General features: G+C 53.7%; 1 protein-coding gene across 2 annotated transcripts in view; it reads left to right on the forward strand.

The window, feature by feature from the left end:
- Window positions 1-1,039: 1,039 nt before the first annotated feature.
- Window positions 1,040-18,796, forward strand: part of MYO1F (myosin IF) — a 30,689-nt gene continuing 12,932 nt past the window's right edge. The window contains exons 1-15 of one of the 2 annotated variants that reach the window (XM_090290293.1): window positions 1,040-1,169; window positions 9,737-9,874; window positions 10,329-10,418; window positions 10,500-10,594; window positions 11,003-11,090; window positions 11,195-11,284; window positions 13,524-13,655; window positions 13,773-13,907; window positions 14,130-14,262; window positions 14,444-14,640; window positions 15,223-15,303; window positions 15,399-15,485; window positions 16,261-16,347; window positions 16,823-16,990; window positions 17,736-17,821. In XM_090290293.1, the coding sequence (XP_090146419.1) occupies window positions 1,167-1,169; window positions 9,737-9,874; window positions 10,329-10,418; window positions 10,500-10,594; window positions 11,003-11,090; window positions 11,195-11,284; window positions 13,524-13,655; window positions 13,773-13,907; window positions 14,130-14,262; window positions 14,444-14,640; window positions 15,223-15,303; window positions 15,399-15,485; window positions 16,261-16,347; window positions 16,823-16,990; window positions 17,736-17,821 (1,610 nt within the window). In that variant the 5' untranslated portion in view covers window positions 1,040-1,166. The remainder of the gene's footprint in view (window positions 1,170-9,736; window positions 9,875-10,328; window positions 10,419-10,499; window positions 10,595-11,002; window positions 11,091-11,194; window positions 11,285-13,523; window positions 13,656-13,772; window positions 13,908-14,129; window positions 14,263-14,443; window positions 14,641-15,222; window positions 15,304-15,398; window positions 15,486-16,260; window positions 16,348-16,822; window positions 16,991-17,735; window positions 17,822-18,796) is intronic. The other variant, XM_090290294.1, reaches the window with a different exon arrangement.

Here is an 18,796-nt window from a genome sequence, read left to right on the forward strand (position 1 = left end):
TGGTTAACTCCAACTTACCCTGCGGCCTCAGCACAAGGTTTCCTTCTCCCTGTTCTGCAGCATGCATATTCACTTGCTGCCTGGAGGCATTTGCTGAGGTTTGCAGGTGCCGAACCAATCGCGTGGCCCACGTGAGTGTGCAAGAGACTTGGGGAGAAAGGGGGGCTTCCCTTCTGTGGCCATGAGGGGCAATGGGTTTTGGCACCCTTTATATAGGATGCCATGCAGCCTTGGGCCTCAGGGACACACTGGTCCCCCACCTCCCTGCCAGGCTTTCCCAGTGTCTAGACGTCTGCCTCTTCCACCTTCTCGCTGGGTGGCATAAGGAGGTAACAACCTCTCAGAATTGCCTTTTCCTCAAATACCCAGAGGAGACTAGTACGTGGCCTGCTGACCTCCCAGGGGAGGCCATGGGCCCACACTTGATGGATCCAGTGTGTTCCAGATGCTGCTGGGAGGGCCCGTACCCCCGTTTTATGATGAGAAAATGGGGGAACACTGTAAGTAGCAGAGCTGGGGGTCATTAAATCCAGAGCTGACCTGCAAAACCTGGGACCCTGCAGGTGCACCTGGCTCCTGGTGCCCTCCACCCCGTTGCCCTTCACCTGACACCCTCGCTTCTGAAGGCTGTCCCAAAGGAAGGGCCGCCTGAGGCCACCCTGGAAGCACGTGTTTGTACAGGGATGCCCAGAGAAGACACATGTACAAAGTGGTTTTGTAGAGACCTGGGCAGTCCAAATGCTTCATCAGGTCATCCTGAGCAGAGGGGTCAGTCCTGCAGCCAACTGACCTGCGTGCTCCTTGCTGCTGCCCACTGTCACCAAGAAGTTGGAGAAGGAAACTTCTGGGATCTGGCAGCAGCTGCCCTCAGTCCTTGACCTCTCCCTTCAGGCTCAGACCCCAAAATAGCCAGCTCCCTCAGCCCTGCCAGCTGCTGGAGCTCTCTCCCCGCCCTCTGAGCCCAGCTTCCCTCCCCTGTAGCGTGGGCCCCTCCCTCCAAAGGAAGTGAGAAGGGTCTGTTGTAAGAGGAACTAGGGCTGGGAGTCTGGTGAAGGAGATGGAGCAGGGCCATGCCTGAACCACCCCCCGGAGCTCTCTGAGCCTGCACCCCTGCCACGACCCACTCAGGCACCCCCTCCCCAGAAACCCAGACACCACCCCTCGCCATGGTAAGTCCTTCACGGGCATGGGCCCTGAAGTGCAGGGGTGGGGGTACCAGCCAAGTGGAGGTGTCCTGTAGGCCACCGTCGGAAAAGAGACATGGGGAGAGCATAGCAGGCCCTTTAGGGGTCCCTCCATGCAGCTCAGGTGACCCCAGCATCCCTCACCAGGATCAAACTCCCATCTAATGGTGGGCAGGATGTCAGCATAATGATGGGGTCCAAGAATGAAACAGTAGCCCTGGCTGGGTGGCTCAGTTGCTTGGAGCATCACCCTCATACACCAAAAGGTTGCCAGTAGGATCCCTGGTCATGGCATGTATGGGAGGCAACTGATGGATGTTTCTCTCTCACATCAATGTTTCACTGTCTCCCTTCCTCTCTAAAACCAGTAAACATATCCTCAAGTGAGGATTTTAAAAAATGGAGCAGTAACTGAAGGACAGAAGGTGGCCCTGAGGGATGGGTACAGTGTCTGCAAGGACAGGGACACATCCCTTTCTGAGGGCTTAGAAAGCCTGGTTTCCAGCTCAGCTGGGTCCCTTCTCTCCCTGTGTGGTGTTGGGCAAGACACTTCCCCTCTCTGGGCCTCGGTTCCCACATATGTCGTATTTGAAACTCAGTCGAAATGTGGAAGGTGTTTTGGGGACCTCTCAGTTGGAACTTCAGAGGGTCTGTGGGTTCAGCCACTCTGAGTCCACACCCAGGAGGGGAAGCTGTGTCAAGTGGGTGGGACACAGTGCCGGTGTAGTGACAGTGTGCCCATGGGGTGACGGGGGTCTAGCTGTAGCAATCACAGAAGCAGATGGTGAGTGGCAGGGTGTCACACCACACTGGCACCCTTCCCTGTGAGGACGGCAGGAGGACACTGCAGCCCGAGGCGTCGCTGCCTGGTGAAGTCGAGGTCAAATACTGACCGTGGAGACAGAGTGGGGAGTCTGTCGTGGTCATGGACATAAACCCAATGGCATTGTAACACACACTCCGAGAGAGAGCCTGGACTGGTGACAAAAGTCACCCCCACAGCTCCTTGCATCTGCAGCCACTTCAGCTTTCATTTTTTGTCATCCAGTCACTGAGGGCATGTGGTCAGAACAGTCACAAGCTCATGGTGACAACTGGGGGCTTCTTGCTGTTGTAGCAAATAGCTGCCCGAGGTGGAGGCAGGAAGGCAGACCAAGAGGCAGGGTTGTGTTCATCTGTGAGAGAGCACCTTACTTCAGAAAGCTGGTGACAAACTGGGCATCCTTGGCCAAGGATTGTCTGCATAAATCACAACTAAGCCATCAGCTAGAGCTCTGGGCTTGGGACAGAAATTCTTCCCAGAAGCAAGGCAGGAAGACTCAGGAGCTTAGGTGGGCAGGCTGTGATCAAAAGAACACAGGAAATGATTTGCTACTTGAAAGAAAAGCAACCCCTCCCAAGGAAGCTGTGTGAAAAATGCTTATTCAGCATGTGTTTGGCTGACGGGGTCTGAAAAGGCAGACACTCACCCCAGAGGACCATGACTGTAAAAAAGAGTGGCAGCCATCCATGAGGCCACTACCACTGACATCTGCCCGGAGGGCTGATGGTGCCGGGAGAGTGTTGAAAGATTCAGCGGGGGGAAATGTTCATAAAGTGCTTCACAGAGATGGAACCTGCACTGTCACCGTCACCGAGGGCAAGGCTTACTCATGGCTGGAGCCGGCAAGGGCGGTGGGAGGAGGCGGCACTCCTATTGTTGGAGAGCAGTTGCTGTTGAAAGATGTCCGTTGGGTTCCTGGTGCCAGTGGTGGCAATGATGTTGCTGTGGGTTGTCGCAGGCTGGTGGTCCCATGGTTCTATGTGTGCGCTGGCAGTGCGGATAGTTGTTTGGGTACCAGCTAGTGGAGCACATTGGTGGATGGTGGGTTGTTGCTTTCAGCTGGAGGCTGGCTCTATGGAATGATGGCAGTTGGTGCCACTATTATTCAGCATTGGGTGACATTGGTAGTGTTTGCTTGCTGTTGGTCGCTCAGTTTTTATCGTTGGTGGAATCCTGGGAGCAGGGGTGATACACTGCTGGTTTTTGAACCGGGTATTACCCATTGCTGCTTCAGTGGTAGCTGGCTGTGTGTGGTTGCTGATGGCTAGTATTGTTATCATGATGGTGGCTGTTGATGGTGGTTAGTAATGATGGGTCACTGGCACGAGTGAGGACAGGTGGTGATGGTGGAGGGTGATGGTGGGGACACTGGTGGCAGAACCAGTCGCTCTTTCTGTTTGATGTTGGCTGATGTGCTGCCATGGGGGCTATCAGCAGTGTGTTTGACCTTGGTGGCAGGGGGTGAGGGTGAAGGATGCAATTTATTGTCTTTGGGTGGTGATGGTGGCAACATGAGGGTAATGGTGGTCGTTTTTAAAGTACAGGCAAGAAGTTGAGAGACCAATGATGTGGCTGCTAGCCCCAGGGACAATGGCCATGGAAAGGCTGGGGACTGAGAGAGAATTAGGAGGAGTACTGCGGAAGGACAAGGGTCCCCACAGGTTAGAGAATGGCCTCTGGCTAGGACAAAAGAAAACTGAGGCCTCCCACAAAGGGAGGGGGAGACCTTGGGAGCCTTTGGAGGTGAGAATGTGGCCTGTACAGTGTAGGGATACAGGGTGTGGTCACAGAACCCCACTGAGCTGGGGCGGGGCAGGACCAAGGCACCAGGGCACACTTGGGGCCAAGGCAGGGCAAGGGGCTAGGAGCTGTCTCCAGCAGCCACAACAGCTTCACACCGCCTCCTTGGCTGGCAACCACAGCGTGCAGGACCCTAGTAAGGAAGGAAGTGCTGTTTCATTGCTCTCTCCAGTCTGGGGCTCTGCTCATCACAGCCAGGGAGGCCAGAGCAGTTGGGGCAAATTGCAAAAGCTCTCCTCCAGCCCTTCCTCCTGGGCCCACACCCCGTGCCTGGGGCACCCACCCAGCTGCCCCTGTAGTTGGTGACAGTGAGGAAAGCTAGCATTTCCTCTTCACACGCTTTGCCTTGTTGAATCTGGGACAGGGAGTTAAGCAAGCTGCTGTATAACCCAAAAATGCACAGGATTTCAACTCAGTGACCCCCAAGGTCACACCTTTAACAGCCACCATGACTTACAACCTCCTTCTATGAATGAGAGGCCATCTAGGGAATGTGCAGACCCCCACATGCCCCGGGCTGCCCATCCCTGCCTCATCTGGACCTGGAGTCTCTGTTCCAATGAAACTAGGATCCTGGTGTCCCCCACACATCCAAGGCCTTCCTGGCTCATGCTCTGATGCCACCACCAGCTCCGCCTGGGAAGTTCATGTGAGACCTGCCTCCTACAGGAAGCCCTTACTGATCGCCTTATCTCTCCTTAGTACCAACTAGTGTGGACCCACAGCCTCCCCACCTCACCTGCCAGGGGTACTCCGAGTTCTGGAAGCCTGGCCCCACCCACCTCCCTACACACACAGCAGGTCTCAGGAAGTGTGTCACCACCGCAGGGCTCCCACGTCCCATCCTGCCCTGCAGGAGCCCTCACCTAGTCACAAACAGCCCAGTCCTCTGGCACCAGAGAAGCCCCACCCCCACACCCTCTGCCTTTGGTTGAGGGAACATCTGTAGAGCCGAAGTAAGAAGCTACCTGCCCCTTCCCACTCCAGGCACACACTGTCTTTCATAAGAGCCCCAGCAGGTTGAGTCATACTTGGCTTGTGGTCGACTGTGACCACAACCTCTTCATTGCACCCCCACATCCCAAGGAAGGGATTTAGGAATAAACTGTTTCAACTTTTCAACTTAACCCATGGAGACTTGAGGGCTGCAAAGAGGGATACCCATGACACAGGGCAGGGGGCAGTCTCATTCCTGTAGTACTTCAGTCAGTCAGTCCTTCAACACGTATCTGTTGTCAAAGACGGACGTTTTCACTCTGTGCTTGGGGGGACACCTGCTGCTCTTCCTCAGGCGCCCAGTGCACCTGTTCTCCGCGTTCATTCATTGGCTCCTCTCAGTGCACCCATGCTGGAAGTTTACTATGGAATTCATTTTATATCCGGGAAACTGAAGCTTGGAGAAGTCAACTGTCACGCCAGGTCTTACATCCAGTTGGCCCCATGCCAGCAGTCTTGAGTGTCCTCCCAAACCCTGTACCCACTTAAGCAAGACCCGCTCTCCCTCTGCCACTGACGACCCATGGATCCTGTGGTTATGTAGAGCTAGGAGGGGGTCCAGGGGCCTCGGGCAGGACCCAGAGATGGCAGGGGCTGAAAGAGGCAGAGGGCCGCTCAGCCAAGTGGGGGAAGTGGGGAGGGCAGGAAGAGGAACCAAGTCCTCAGCCAGGGGAGCTCGCCAGACACAGCCAGCCTTGCAGATTCTGACCTCCGAGAAAGGAAGTGGCCTTGAGGGTCAGCTCTACCTAAGGGGCTCAGGGGCCTGGAAACCAGGCTGACCCTAAAGGGGAAACCCTGGACAGGACAAGTCTTGTCCCTGCCACATCCTCATCTCACCTGAGGGACCAGACCCACTACCTCTGACCCAGGCCAGGCTAGGGGAAAACTCTCACCCAGGCCCTCCCTTCCTGTTGTATGACCTTGGCGGGGGTCGGGGGGTGGGGTACCTGACCTCTCTGTGCCATAATTTTCTCTTCCACAAAGTGGACCTCATTATAGTACTGACCTCGACCTAAACTTATTTATTAATTCAATGAGGTAATTCAGGGAAAAACCTTAGACCAGAGTCTGACACAGAATAAGTGCCCCATGGGGTGTTAACTTTTGTTGCTATTGTTGTAGTCAGTTACCACAGTTACCACCCAAGGCCCCACGTCTTGAGGTCTTCAGATAGAGAATTCACTTCCTGTCCCCCCAATAGCCCAATCAACACACTTCGGTCTCCCCTTCTTGCATACAGGAGGCATGTTCCCCTGATCCCATCTCTCCCCACAGCCCCCTTCCCTCTTCGCCTTCTCAGCCAGACTGTCCCAAAGCATCCTCTGCGCTTCCTGACCTCCCAACCTGACTTATGGGGTCCCTCTCCATGGCGGCCCTTTCGGTCTCCAGGGAGCAAGAATGCTCTTCAGTAACTTGGGGTGCAATCAACGACTCCCTGCTTCTTTCAACCAGCTCTTGTCACCTGCAGGCCACCCCAGTCCTGACAGTGCCCCCGTCCCCAGCCCTGAAATGAAATTCACAGTAAAACACATGGACCACCATGGTTTCAGAAACCATCATTGTGATCGCCTGGAACTTGCAGGAGAAAGTCATTCCTAGTGAACTGGGTGCATCAGGATGATCTGCTCGGGCGAGGGAATGGCAGTGCCCACAGGAGCCACAGGTGCTCACACCTGGACACAGGCATCTCCACACCCTGACGGCCCCACCACAAGCAGCGTGAGCTTCCAAGTGCTGAACTATTTGTAGTAAAGGCTGAACAAATTCTGGGGAAAAAAATTAATCTGTACAAAACAAAGTCTGAGCAAAATATGTGTAAAGATATATAGATTTTCTGTTTATAGATAAAATCGAATTGGGTTCTAGGTTCCAGGGATGGATTATAAACAGGTTTGTCATTTACAGGAACACCTGCCGGGTGGGGTGAGGAGCTGCAGGCAGGATGATGATTTGAATGTAAATCTGGCACCTGTGGTTCCCTTAAAATGCCAGGAATGTCTCCATCCCTGTGACAACCAAAAATGCTCCCAGGATTCCTAAAGTGTCCCCAGAGGCAATATGGCCCTGCTGAGAACTCCACAGATAATCAAGTCCGAATTCCTTTGCTTGGCATTAAAGTCTCTTCAGGACCTTGCTCTGGATGACCCACTCCATTTACTCATGCACCCCTCTGTCCTTCACTCATTATTCCAACGAGCCCTGATACCTTGTTGCTTGTTGAGCCAGGCACGGCAGGAGCCCCTCACCTCAGGAGCTCACACACCAGAAGATGAGGCCAGCCCTGGCTGCTGTGGCTCAGTGGACTGAGCATCAGCCTGCAAACCAAAAGGTCGCCAGTTCAATTTCCAGTCAGGGCACAAGCCTGGGTTGCAGGCCAGGTCCCCAGTAGGGGGTGTTCGAGAGGCAATTAATCAATGTATCTCTCACACATCAATGTTTCTCTCCCTTTCTCCCTCCCGTCCCCTCTCCCTGAAAATAAGTAAAGCCTAAAAAAAAAAAAAAAAAAAGGTGGGCTTAATGTGGGGGGTGTCCAAAACATGGATGGGGCTGTGCGAGGGTCTAGAGGGAGCACCTGACCAGCCTGGGTTCAGGGAGGTCTTCCTGGAGGAGGCATCCCCTGAGCCAAGAAGAGGTGGGCATTCACCATGCAGGAAGAGTTTTCTGAGCAGAGGGCCCAGCATCTTCCAAGACTTAGAGACCATTTAGTAAAAAACTGAGAATTCTTGCCAAAGCCCTAGTTGGTGTGGCACAGTTGGTTGGAGTGTTGTCCTATAACTGACAGGTTGTGGGTTTGATCCCTGGCCCAGGCATGTACGAGAGGCAATCAATCAATGTTTTCTCTCTCCAAAAGCAATCCTCAGGTGAAGACAAAAATAAGAATAATTTTCTTTTTTTTTACGAGTTCTTTCTAAAGACCTAAACTACTGGCACATAGGAAGTGCTCAAGAACGCTTTGTAGAATGGGCACATGGAACAGCAATGGGAAGCCACAGTAGGAGGAAGGCCCCAGAGAGAAGAGATCAGATTTGCATATGAGAGGTCTGCTCTGACTGCTCAGGCTGGGAGAAGTTTCAGGAGTTCTAGCACTGACCCCCACACTCCCCGCCCTGCGGTCTGTCCCTGCCTCAGTCACACTTCTGCAACATTGCCTGGGTGGTTCACTCTGTGGTGCACCCTCTTCCTGCTCAGGATCAAAACCCTTCTAGACTTCAATCCCAGCCCAAACCCTCTGTGGGTTGCAGCCACTTGTGGCTATAGATGCACGAGCCTGGCCTTTGCTGTCAGATGGACACATACTTGAACCCCACACCCTTGGCAACAGTTTAGCTGTGTCCTGAGTCACATGTCAAGCCACTCACTTCCCAAGCCTCAGCTCCCTCCCTGCCTACACCCCACTGTGTTGCTATAAAGATTGCTGCTAATTTCGGTGACACCTCCTGCCCAGCGTCAGGTACCTTGTAGGTACTTAGTGACGTTAATTATGTCACATGCCCCTCTGCCCAGGCCCATGCTCACAACCACTTGTAAGAACATCAGCTGCTTGCCCTACTTTGCTCCCCAGAGCAATGCATTCTCACATAACCCTGGGAAGTAAGCCATTTGTCCCATTTAATAGATGAAGCCACGGAGGCTCACGACAGTGTTAGGTCACCCAGCCAGGATCCAAAGCTACACCTGCCCACACCAAGAGCTGGACATGTTTAATGTCTATGGGCATCCCTTGACAAACTCCCCTCTGGCTGTCAGTGTGTCCACATGCTGACCATGCATCTCTCCTGCTTAGGAACCCTCTGTGGCTCCCCAGTGCCCCCAGGAGAGGCTGGCTTCTTATTCACCTCTGCCCTACAGCTGCCCACACTGGCCCTCCTGCTTGATACCTGTCAGAGACCCCTCTGCCCAGCACACCAGTTCCCATTCCTTAGAATCTGCTTGGAAAATGCTGGCCATCTTGGAAGACTTGACTTTTGTTCTCAGCATCCCTTGCCCTTGGGGATCTTCCTCTGAAGTTGGGTTTCTTTCTTCACCCTGTCCCTTGTTCATTCAATAGGTCCTCCTTGCTGGGGCTGAGAAAGGACTCAGGCCCTCTTGGGGCTCCTGGCCGGGGGTAAAGGGCTCCCTGGAGGAGGGATGTAATATCTGAGCAGGAGTGGCCATCATCATTCTTCTGTCTGTCAGACTTCCCCATTGCGGGAGTGTTCTGAACAGAGGCAGAGAGGGCCTGAGAGAGTCAGTGTTTTAAGTGTTTAAGGCATTGGCTGAGTACAGTTGGGCTAACAGCAGAAACTACTCCAGGAAGGCTTCCTGGAGGAGGAGTTTTTGGGGAGGAGCCTGTGTCTGAGTCTCCTCCTTGGGCCCTAAGGAAGGTGTCACCTGTTGAAAACCTGAGGAAGGAAGTGGGAAGGGAAAGGGGAGTGCCAGAAGGTGCTGGGGCCAGCACAGGGCAGGGTGAAGGTTCTCTGGGGATGGAGACTCGGGGCAGGGGCAGCAGGAAGGCTGTGTGAGCTGAGGAGTAGAGGTCACAGCTGAGTATATGGCTCTGAGAGACCTCAGGAGCTGGACTGGCATGCATGACAATGAGAGAGGAGAAGGGGAGTGAAGGGAAGGAGGCCATCTCTAGGTGGAGGGGTGGGCAGCAGGTCACGGAGAAGTCAAGGGCTGGGCCTGGGCTCGAGCAAGATGAGGGCTGGAGAAGTGAAGGGCAGGGAGGCTGAAAGGGAAGTGGGAAGGAAGAGCTGTCCTTCTGTCTGGCTTCCTCCTTGGGGGCAGGGGCCCTGCACTGGGCCTTGCCCACCTCTCTCTCCTATAGGAAAAAAGTGAGGCACAGCCAGCACTGGGGTGGAGGTGAACCAGGTGGGGGCACTGAGGCACCAGCCCCCCTTCCCAAGTACCCCCTCATCGGGGCCCACACCCAGCACCCTGCTCCCACCCCCAGGGCAGCAAGGAGCGCTTCCACTGGCAGAGCCACAATGTGAAACAGAGCGGCGTGGACGACATGGTACTGCTGCCTCAGATAACTGAGGACGCCATCGTGGGCAACCTCCGAAAGCGCTTCATGGACGACTACATCTTTGTACCCTGTGCCGTGGGCGGGGCAGGCAAATGAAGGACAGAAGGACAGGAGGAGGACCAACCGAAGAATGGAGGGGTGGCGGGTGGCAGAGGGACTTTAGCACAGGAGGGACATTCAGATACCTGAGCAATGAATGGAGTGGGGCTAGGGCAGTGAAAGCACTGGGTGGTAGCACAGGGGACAGATGGAGTGACCACAGGGCTCTGCTTGGGGGGCGGCTGTTCCCCGGACTTCTTCCTCTCCCCTGGGGTAGCTCAGCCACAACATACCCTATTCCCTGAATTGTGGACCCAGCCCCGTTTTTTCCTAAGAGTCCCAGAATGCGTCTAAATATCTCCATCTTTTCCTCTGAGCAGTGGAGCTCTAGGAGGCCCTGGGGGAGCAGGGTGAGGGGACAGGGCCCATGAAGGACAAAGCATGCCAGTACAATACGTGGCCCTTAACCACCCCTCAGACCTACATTGGCTCCGTGCTCATCTCTGTAAATCCCTTCAAGCAGATGCCCTACTTCACTGACCGAGAGATAGACCTCTACCAGGGCGCGGTGAGTGTGGGCTGGGTGGGAGGCAGAGCCCCCAGAACCCCGGGCTCCGAGCCCTGAGCTGAGACCTGTCCTCACCCGCAGGCCCAGTACGAGAATCCGCCACACATCTACGCCCTCACCGACAACATGTACCGGAACATGCTCATCGACTGTGAGAACCAATGTGTCATCATCAGGTGGGACAGGGGCCACGGACCCTCCCTCCCAGGCCCCACCCAGGCAGCGTCACCACCCCAGGGAGATTTACTTGGAACCCTGATCCAAACAGAGGCTTGCTATCCCTCTCTGTCCCAAGCCCTGCTTTACTTTCCTTGTCTCCCTCTGACCCATGATATATTTCATTTATTCATTCTGTTATTGCCCACCTGTCCTCTAAATGTCAGCTCCAACAGGGCAGAGACTTGTATCTGTCTTGTTCATTATTGTATCCCCAGTGCCCGGACTAGTCTCTTGCACACAGTAGGTACTGAAGGAAGGAAGGAACGAACGAACGAATGTATGATCAGGGACTCAAAAGGGCACTTTCCCCACCCCCTCCTCCCACCCCTGGCCACTGATTCCCTCCTTGCCTCCTCTGTCCCCAGTGGAGAAAGTGGAGCTGGGAAGACGGTGGCGGCCAAATACATCATGGGCTACATCTCCAAAGTGTCTGGTGGGGGCGAGAAGGTCCAGGTGAGGCAAACACAGGAAGAAGGGTCGCGTTTCCTCCCACCCAGAGTATTTTATGCCTCCGCACATGCCTCAGCTTGGCCTCTCCCTTTGCCCCTCGCCCGCAGCACGTGAAGGACATCATCCTGCAATCAAACCCACTGCTCGAGGCTTTCGGCAACGCGAAGACCGTGCGCAACAACAATTCCAGTCGTTTTGTGAGTCTGCAGCCCTGCTTTAGGCGCAACCATGGCCTACACACACGCACACATGCACACACGCGCACTCGCACGCGCATCGCCCGCAGCAACTTGCATTCCCAGGATCGCAGGAAATACCTGCTCCCGGACTACCTGCGCATGTCCGTTGAAACGCAGCCCCAGTCGGCAGAACCAGACATGTCTGTGTCACATTCTTAAACACTCTCCTGCCGCGTCTGTTCCCAGTCACCTTTCAGGCCCTGCTGAGTCCTTCTTTCATCCCATCTCTTGAGAAATGGTTCTTAGGGTCCTTCTTGGGGTCAGGCACTATGCTGAGCTTAACGGAAGACAGGCTAGGGAACCAGATCCAGGTTTATGGTCTGGTTCTGTCACTATTTAGACAGTGGCTTGGACAAAAAAAACAATATAACCTCCTGAGTCTCCTTTTTCTCATCCATATGTGACTTCATCACTTTCAGTATAATGCCTGCACGTGGAAACGACTTAGTAAATTCTACGCCATAATAAGAATTTTATTTCCCGAAATATTATTAGTTATATTTTATTTTCTAATATATATTTATAATATAATTATATTGTTTTTCCCCCAATATTTTATTATTAAAATTGCAAATACACAGAAAAGTTAGAAGAAGAATAAAGCGAACACCTGTACACTCATCTCCCAGATTCTATCATTAGCATTTTACTATATTTGTTTTATTGTATCTCTATACATCTTGTTTTTGTTTTTTTTTTGATGCACTGCAGAGCAAGCTGCCAACACCATACCTCTGCCCCACAACACTTCAGCATGCAGATTATTAATTATAGTCCATTAAAAATGTGCAGTTCTCTTTCGTTTCTTTTAAAGGAAAATTTGCATACAGCAAAATATGCATCTCTAAAATGGACCATTCAGTGAAAAACGCATACACTGCAACCCAAACCTTTATCAGTATACAGATCACCACCATGGCTCCAGGAAGCTCCCCCCTGTCCCTTTCAAGTCAATTTCTACTCCTACCCTTTTCCATAAGCAACCACTCTGAATTTTTTTCACCATAGATTAGTTTCAGCTGTTCTAGAACTTCATCTAAATGGAATCACACAGTATGTATTTTCAAATTGCTGATACACCCAAAAACATAGATAATTCTCAAAATGTATAACTACATTTTATTTTATATAGTCTAATTGTACAGTAGAATATGTCATATACTACAGGTGTTTGCGGATGATGATAAAATTTTAAAAATATTTTATTTATTTATTTTTAGAGACAAAGGAAGGAGAAAGAGAGGGAGAAAAACAGCGATGTGTGGTTGCCTCTTATGCACCCCCAACTGGGGACCTGGCCCGCAACCCAGGCACATGCCCTGACTGGGAACCAAACCGGCGACCCCTTGGTTCTTAGGCCAGCGCTCAGTCCACTGAGCCACAGCAGCCAGGGCTGATGATATAATTTGTATTGCTGCCAGATGGAAGTAGCAGAAAGGAGATGTAATGTGGCTTGTCTGCCCTCCAACCTCTGTCCAGAGAGGAACCCAGATGGTATCAGAGACCAAAGAAAGGGCTTGTGGGGCCCCTGCTCTGGGCTCAGGGACACTCAGCATCGTTGGAACCAGTGGCATCCCGTAGGGACGTGGAGGTCTCTGTGTTGTAGCAGAGGGACTGGGGACCTGGTCAGTAAGATGGGATACTGCTCTGGGTGGTGTTGCTCAGTGGGCTGGCCGTCGTCCCACAAAGTGACAGGACACAGGTTCAATCCCCGGTCAGGGCACATGCCCAGGTTGTGGGTTTGGTCTCCAGGACGGGCACATGTGAGAGGCAACCAATCAATGTTTCTTTCTCACATCAATATTTCTCTCTCCCTGTCTTTCTTTCTCCCTTTTTCTTTCTAAAAGTAAATAAATACATCTTTAAAAAAAAAATAAAACGGGATACTTCTGAATGCCAGGCACAGGGCAGATGCCCCAAATGAGGGCTTGAATCATCAGAGAGGGAGAAAAGGGCATTTCAGTCCTGGTAAAGAGCTTAAGCAAAGGCTGGAGAGGAGGAGCTGGTGGAAAGGACAAGCAAGGCATAAGTGGGGGTTGGGGAGAGGAAAGCAAGTTGAAGTTGTTTGGGTCACATGGGTAAGAGGAGGAAAGAGGCCAGGTTCATAAGGCCCATCCCCAATCCTTTCCCAGCCCCCACCCCACCCTGCTACCCCAGGGCCCCCAGCAGGGGGCTGACGTGGTTTTCTCACATTCAGGGCAAATATTTTGAGATCCAGTTCAGCCGTGGCGGGGAGCCCAATGGGGGCAAGATCTCCAACTTCCTGCTGGAGAAATCCCGCGTAGTCATGCAGAATGAAAACGAGAGGAACTTCCACATCTACTACCAGGTGCAAGGAACAGGGAGCCCCACCTGAAGTCTAGGGGAGGCGGGGGGATGGTCCATGAGGACTGGGGGATCCCAAGGCCTGAGCCAGTTCAGTGCACAAGCATTGCTCACCCTCCAGCTGCTGGAAGGAGCCTCTGAGGAGCAGCGGCAGAACCTGGGGCTCATGACCCCTGACTATTATTACTACCTCAACCAATCGGACACCTACAAGGTGGATGGCACCGATGACAGGAGCGACTTCAGTGAGACTCTGGTGAGCACCATCTGCCCCTTCTAGCCCTGGCACCCTCTTGTGTTACAAATCAGGAAACTGAGTCCCACAGGTGGGCCGGGACTAACCCAGTGTCACACAGTGAGCGCGTGAAAGAGGCAAAATGAGGACCTAGATGTCCTGACTCTGTGTCCGTGCTGTGACCGTGGGGGGCAGGGTGGAGGTCAGAATCGGTGGCACAGGCTCTGTCCCTGGTGCCCACAGAGTGCCATGCAGGTCATCGGGATCCCACCCAACGTACAGCAGCTGGTCCTGCAACTTGTGGCAGGGATCTTGCACTTGGGAAACATCAGCTTCTGTGAAGATGGGAATTACGCCCGAGTGGAGAGTGTGGACCGTGAGTCTGGGTGCTGGGGAGGGCAGGGAGCAGGTGTGTGTGTATGGATGCTTCCTCCTAATTCAGCCCCCTGAGGGTGAGAACCCACAAGGACAATTTCAGTGTCACTGGGCAAAATAGGGAGATAGGACACTGGGAGAGACAAGAGCCTGACAGGCTGCCCCTTACCCCCACGTGGCAGTCCTGGCCTTTCCCGCCTACCTGCTGGGCATCGACAGCGGGCGGCTGCAGGAGAAGCTGACCAGCCGCAAGATGGATAGCCGCTGGGGTGGGCGCAGCGAGTCCATCAACGTGACTCTGAATGTGGAGCAGGCAACTTACACTCGCGACGCCCTGGCCAAGGGGCTCTACGCCCGTCTCTTCGACTTCCTCGTGGAGGCAAGTGGCAAGGGCAGGGCTGGGAGAGGTGCGCTGGGGCCAGCTGAGCAGGACCTCACCAATTCCCTGCCGTGGGACGCACCAAGAGGGGCAGGTGGTGGTCATGTGGCAAACTGAGGGGCTCCCTCTGGCATGGCATGGAGCCCAGGGACAGAGGCTATGGCGATGGAGAAGGTGGGTGCATTTGAGAGCCAAGAGGAGGATGGTCTGGGGACCAAGTGGTGAACAGGATGTGTCAAGGTAATGAATGATGACAGAGCCATAGCTAACATTACATAAACCTCGTGGGTGCCCTTTACTGTTGTAACTGTTTTACATGCATCAACTTATTTAACTCTTAGAAAAAGCCCTATAAAATAATTGCTATTATTTGCCCATTTCAAAGATGAGAAAATAGATGGGGCAGGTTTTAGTAAGGGGCAGAGCCCGTTCCCGAGGCAGGAGCCTGGCGCTCTAACACCTGGTTCCGCACATGAGTGACCAGTGGAGGTATGCGCAGAGCTGGCATGAGGGGACAGAGCCTGCAATGCGCCTGGGAGCTAACAGGCTGGCGCTGACCTCCTGTCCCTGCCCGCATCACAGGCCATCAATCGTGCCATGCAGAAGCCCCAGGAAGAGTACAGTATTGGTGTGCTTGACATCTACGGTTTTGAGATCTTCCAGGTATGGTCTCTGCTCCAGGCCCACCCCATGCCGCAGAGGCCTTAGGAGCCTCCAGCATCAGCCCACTGAAGGAAGTACTTTTCCTCTCTCCGCAGAAAAATGGCTTTGAGCAATTCTGCATCAACTTTGTCAATGAGAAGCTACAGCAGATCTTTATCGAACTCACCCTGAAGGCTGAGCAGGTGGGCAAGGCAGCCAAGTGGCCAGGGACACAGGACACTGGGTTGAGGGCAGGACCATGCTGGCTACTGAGCAACCAGGGGACACCTCAGTCCCCTATTTCCATCTCTCTCTACTGACCCATCCAGACTCCACCATGAGGTTTCCATTGGAAGATGTTTTCCACCTTTAAAGCTTTGATGAGGGTTGGGGAATAATTTCTTTGTCCATCCCTTCAACAATTATTTATTGAGCACCTACTGTGTGCCAGACACTGTCTACAGTGCTGGGGAGGCCACCATGAACATGACAGACAAAAATCCCTGATGTTCTTGTTCTACCCATCCCACAGAAGCAGATCCTCAGACAAGGATTCAAAGCAAAGACCAGGAGGGGAGTGAGGTAGTGAGAGGATTTCTTTTAAAGCCCCACTGGAGTAATGAGCAGGTTACCCTGGGGCAACTGGGGCTTAGTTCTGCTGGCCTCCCAGCAACTTTGCAGAGCAGACCTCAGGGCAGGCCCTCCAGGGAGCCAGGGAGCCAGGGTACTTATCCGCCAGCGTGTGTCTGCGGTGATTGAGGGCTGTCACTGAGGTCAGGGGCTCACCAAGGCCAGGGTCACCAAGGTTAGGGGTTCACCAAGGCCAGGGGCTCAGAGGTCCACAGCTCTGGCCTCTCGGCCACCTTGTTGAAGAGAAAGAGGGTGGCAGAAAGCCTCACTTTCTTCACCCATCCTTGAGCATACACACACCTATGCTCAGTCACCCACCCTTACTCCTTGTCCTTTTTCCACCCGCAGGAGGAGTATGTCCAGGAGGGCATCCGCTGGACCCCCATCCAGTACTTCAACAACAAAATCGTCTGTGACCTCATTGAAAACAAGCTGGTGAGGGCCATGCCAGCTTTAGGGGGTCTCAGTGAGCCCCAGAGCTGAGCCTAGGAGGCCTGGGAGAGCCCGGAGAGGGGAATGGTCGGTCCCCATAGGCCCCTCTCTGTCCAGGGGTATGCTTGACACATCCCATCAGCGACCTCCCCCATTCACTCTGCCCAACTGCTCACCCTTCACTTTGTCACTCAGCAAAGCCCCCCTCAGCAGCCTGCTCAGGGACAGGTCCCCCACCAGACAGCCCAGTCTGAGAAGGGGGAATAGGCATGGATCCTTTATAGGGTCCCTCACCCCATGCTGTGCCCCAGGGAGCTTCCACAGCAGCCGCATACACACACCTGGGCCACCCCACACCACCACCATTTGCTCTTATGTTTGGAAGTGCCCCCCTTCCCATCGTAGTAAAGGTCTCTGTTGATGGGATTTGGAGGGACAAGAGCCAGGCTGAGCGACTGCTGCCTCCCCATGACCACAGAGCCCCCCAGGCATCATGAGTGTTCTGGACGACGTGTGTGCCACCATGCATGCCACAGGTGATGGCGCTGACCAGACGCTGCTGCAGAAGCTGCAGGGGGCCGTGGGCACCCACGAGCACTTCAACAGCTGGAGCGGCGGCTTCGTCATCCACCACTACGCCGGCAAGGTGCGGTGGGCGCGCCCCCCGCCTTCCCCCATCCCTGCCCAAGTGGTCCCCCCAGCACCTTCTTACAGACCCCCGGGTCTCCAGGCTGCAGCCTCCCAACCACTCAACAGAAGGACCCCTCCCCCCCAGGAACCCCTAGCCAGGACTGCAGAACTCTACCCACCCCCTTCTCCAGTCCTACCCTAACTGACCAGAAACATGGACCCCCACTCACTGACCCCCAGAAACTGTCCTGGCCCCCGCAGTGCCTTCAGCCAGAGCAGCAGAAACCCACTGGCCCCTGATCAAGGCCATAGCTCCCATACTAGCAGGACAGCTGCTGTAACACTCCCCTTGACATAACCTCACATCCCCTCGATTGTCCAGACACAGACGCTCTGACCTTTTAACTCCAAATTAAGTCGCAGAACCCCCATCCCAGGGACTTCCTGCCCAGGCTACAGCCCATCACCCACATCTGGGCTATAACCATCCCCTCCCCCTGCCTCTGATCCAGGCTGCCTGGACCTGACACCAGCTCCCCTCACCTCTGACCCAGACTACAGCTCCCAGCCTCCAATTTCACCTTGAACATCAGACCCCTGGAGACCTCAGGCCCTTGCTGCTGCCCCCGGCCCCCTCTTCTGAACCATAGATGCTGCCCCCCTTTTCCTACCCCAGAGCAGGACCCCTGACCACCTGGGCTATAAACCCCCACCACACCCTGGCCTCAGCCCCTCACTCCCCACTTGCCACCACCCTCCAGGTCTCCTATGACGTCAGCGGCTTTTGCGAGAGGAACCGAGATGTTCTCTTCTCCGACCTCATAGAGCTGATGCAGACCAGTGAGCAGTGAGTGGTCCTGGGCATGGGAACATCCAGGCAGAACCCACCCGTGGGGATGGGGGAAGCCCGGGGACCACCCCATCTTACCCAAGCTCCCTGCCATGGACTTTGTCAGGATGTCTGTGTGGCCAAGACAGTATGTCTAGTGACCAGTTCTGATTCAACAGTAACACGTGCAGCACTCTGCCTACAAACCAAGCTTTCAATGCGGGCAGCCTCCCTTGCCACGCAATGAGAGCGCATCACACCTGCACTTTTCTGTACTAACATGCATGGCTCCATCTCCCTGACCACAGCCACATGCCAGGTACCATCATTGAGCTTTTTATACCTCAAAAATTTTTTTGAGCTCTGCTCCGGACCAGGCACCATTTGAACTTGTGGGGATGGATGACACAGGAAGTCAGAGAAGCCAGCTACTCCGAGAGACAGACCTCAGACTAGGAAAAAAGGCGGATAGAATCTAGCACAGACAGTGGCTCTGAAGGGGCTGAAAGTGGTTCCTGGACCAGCCACATGGGCATTGTCTGGGCTGGTTACAGATGCAGACTCCCAGGCTCCACCCCGGGCACATGGAATCAAAATCTGGATTTCAACGAGACTTTCACCCCCTTCACCAACCCCAGGACCCATGTGCAAGTCAGAGTTTGAGATCCATTGGTCTAGAGCAGCAATTTTCAACCTTTTTCATCTTGTGGCACACATAAACTAATTACTAAAATTCTGCAGCACAGAAATTTTTGCTGACCTGACCAAAAAAAATTGGTATAATTTTGAGTAATTCACACCAGACGGCCATTGTTGGTTTGGCTGTTGTCATTCTCTTATTTGACAGTCTAAGGGAAAAGAGGTCAGTGCCCCTGACCAAACAGTAAGGTTGTTACATGTGTTAAAAATTCTTGCAGCACACCAAGTGAAAATCACTGCTCTAGACAGTGCTGTCCAATATATTCCATATCCAAAAGAAGTCAGGCTACATAC

This window comes from Furipterus horrens, unplaced genomic scaffold (genome assembly GCF_987537825.1).
Source record: "Furipterus horrens unplaced genomic scaffold, mFurHor1.1.pri manual_scaffold_10, whole genome shotgun sequence".
Taxonomy (NCBI): domain Eukaryota; kingdom Metazoa; phylum Chordata; class Mammalia; order Chiroptera; family Furipteridae; genus Furipterus; species Furipterus horrens.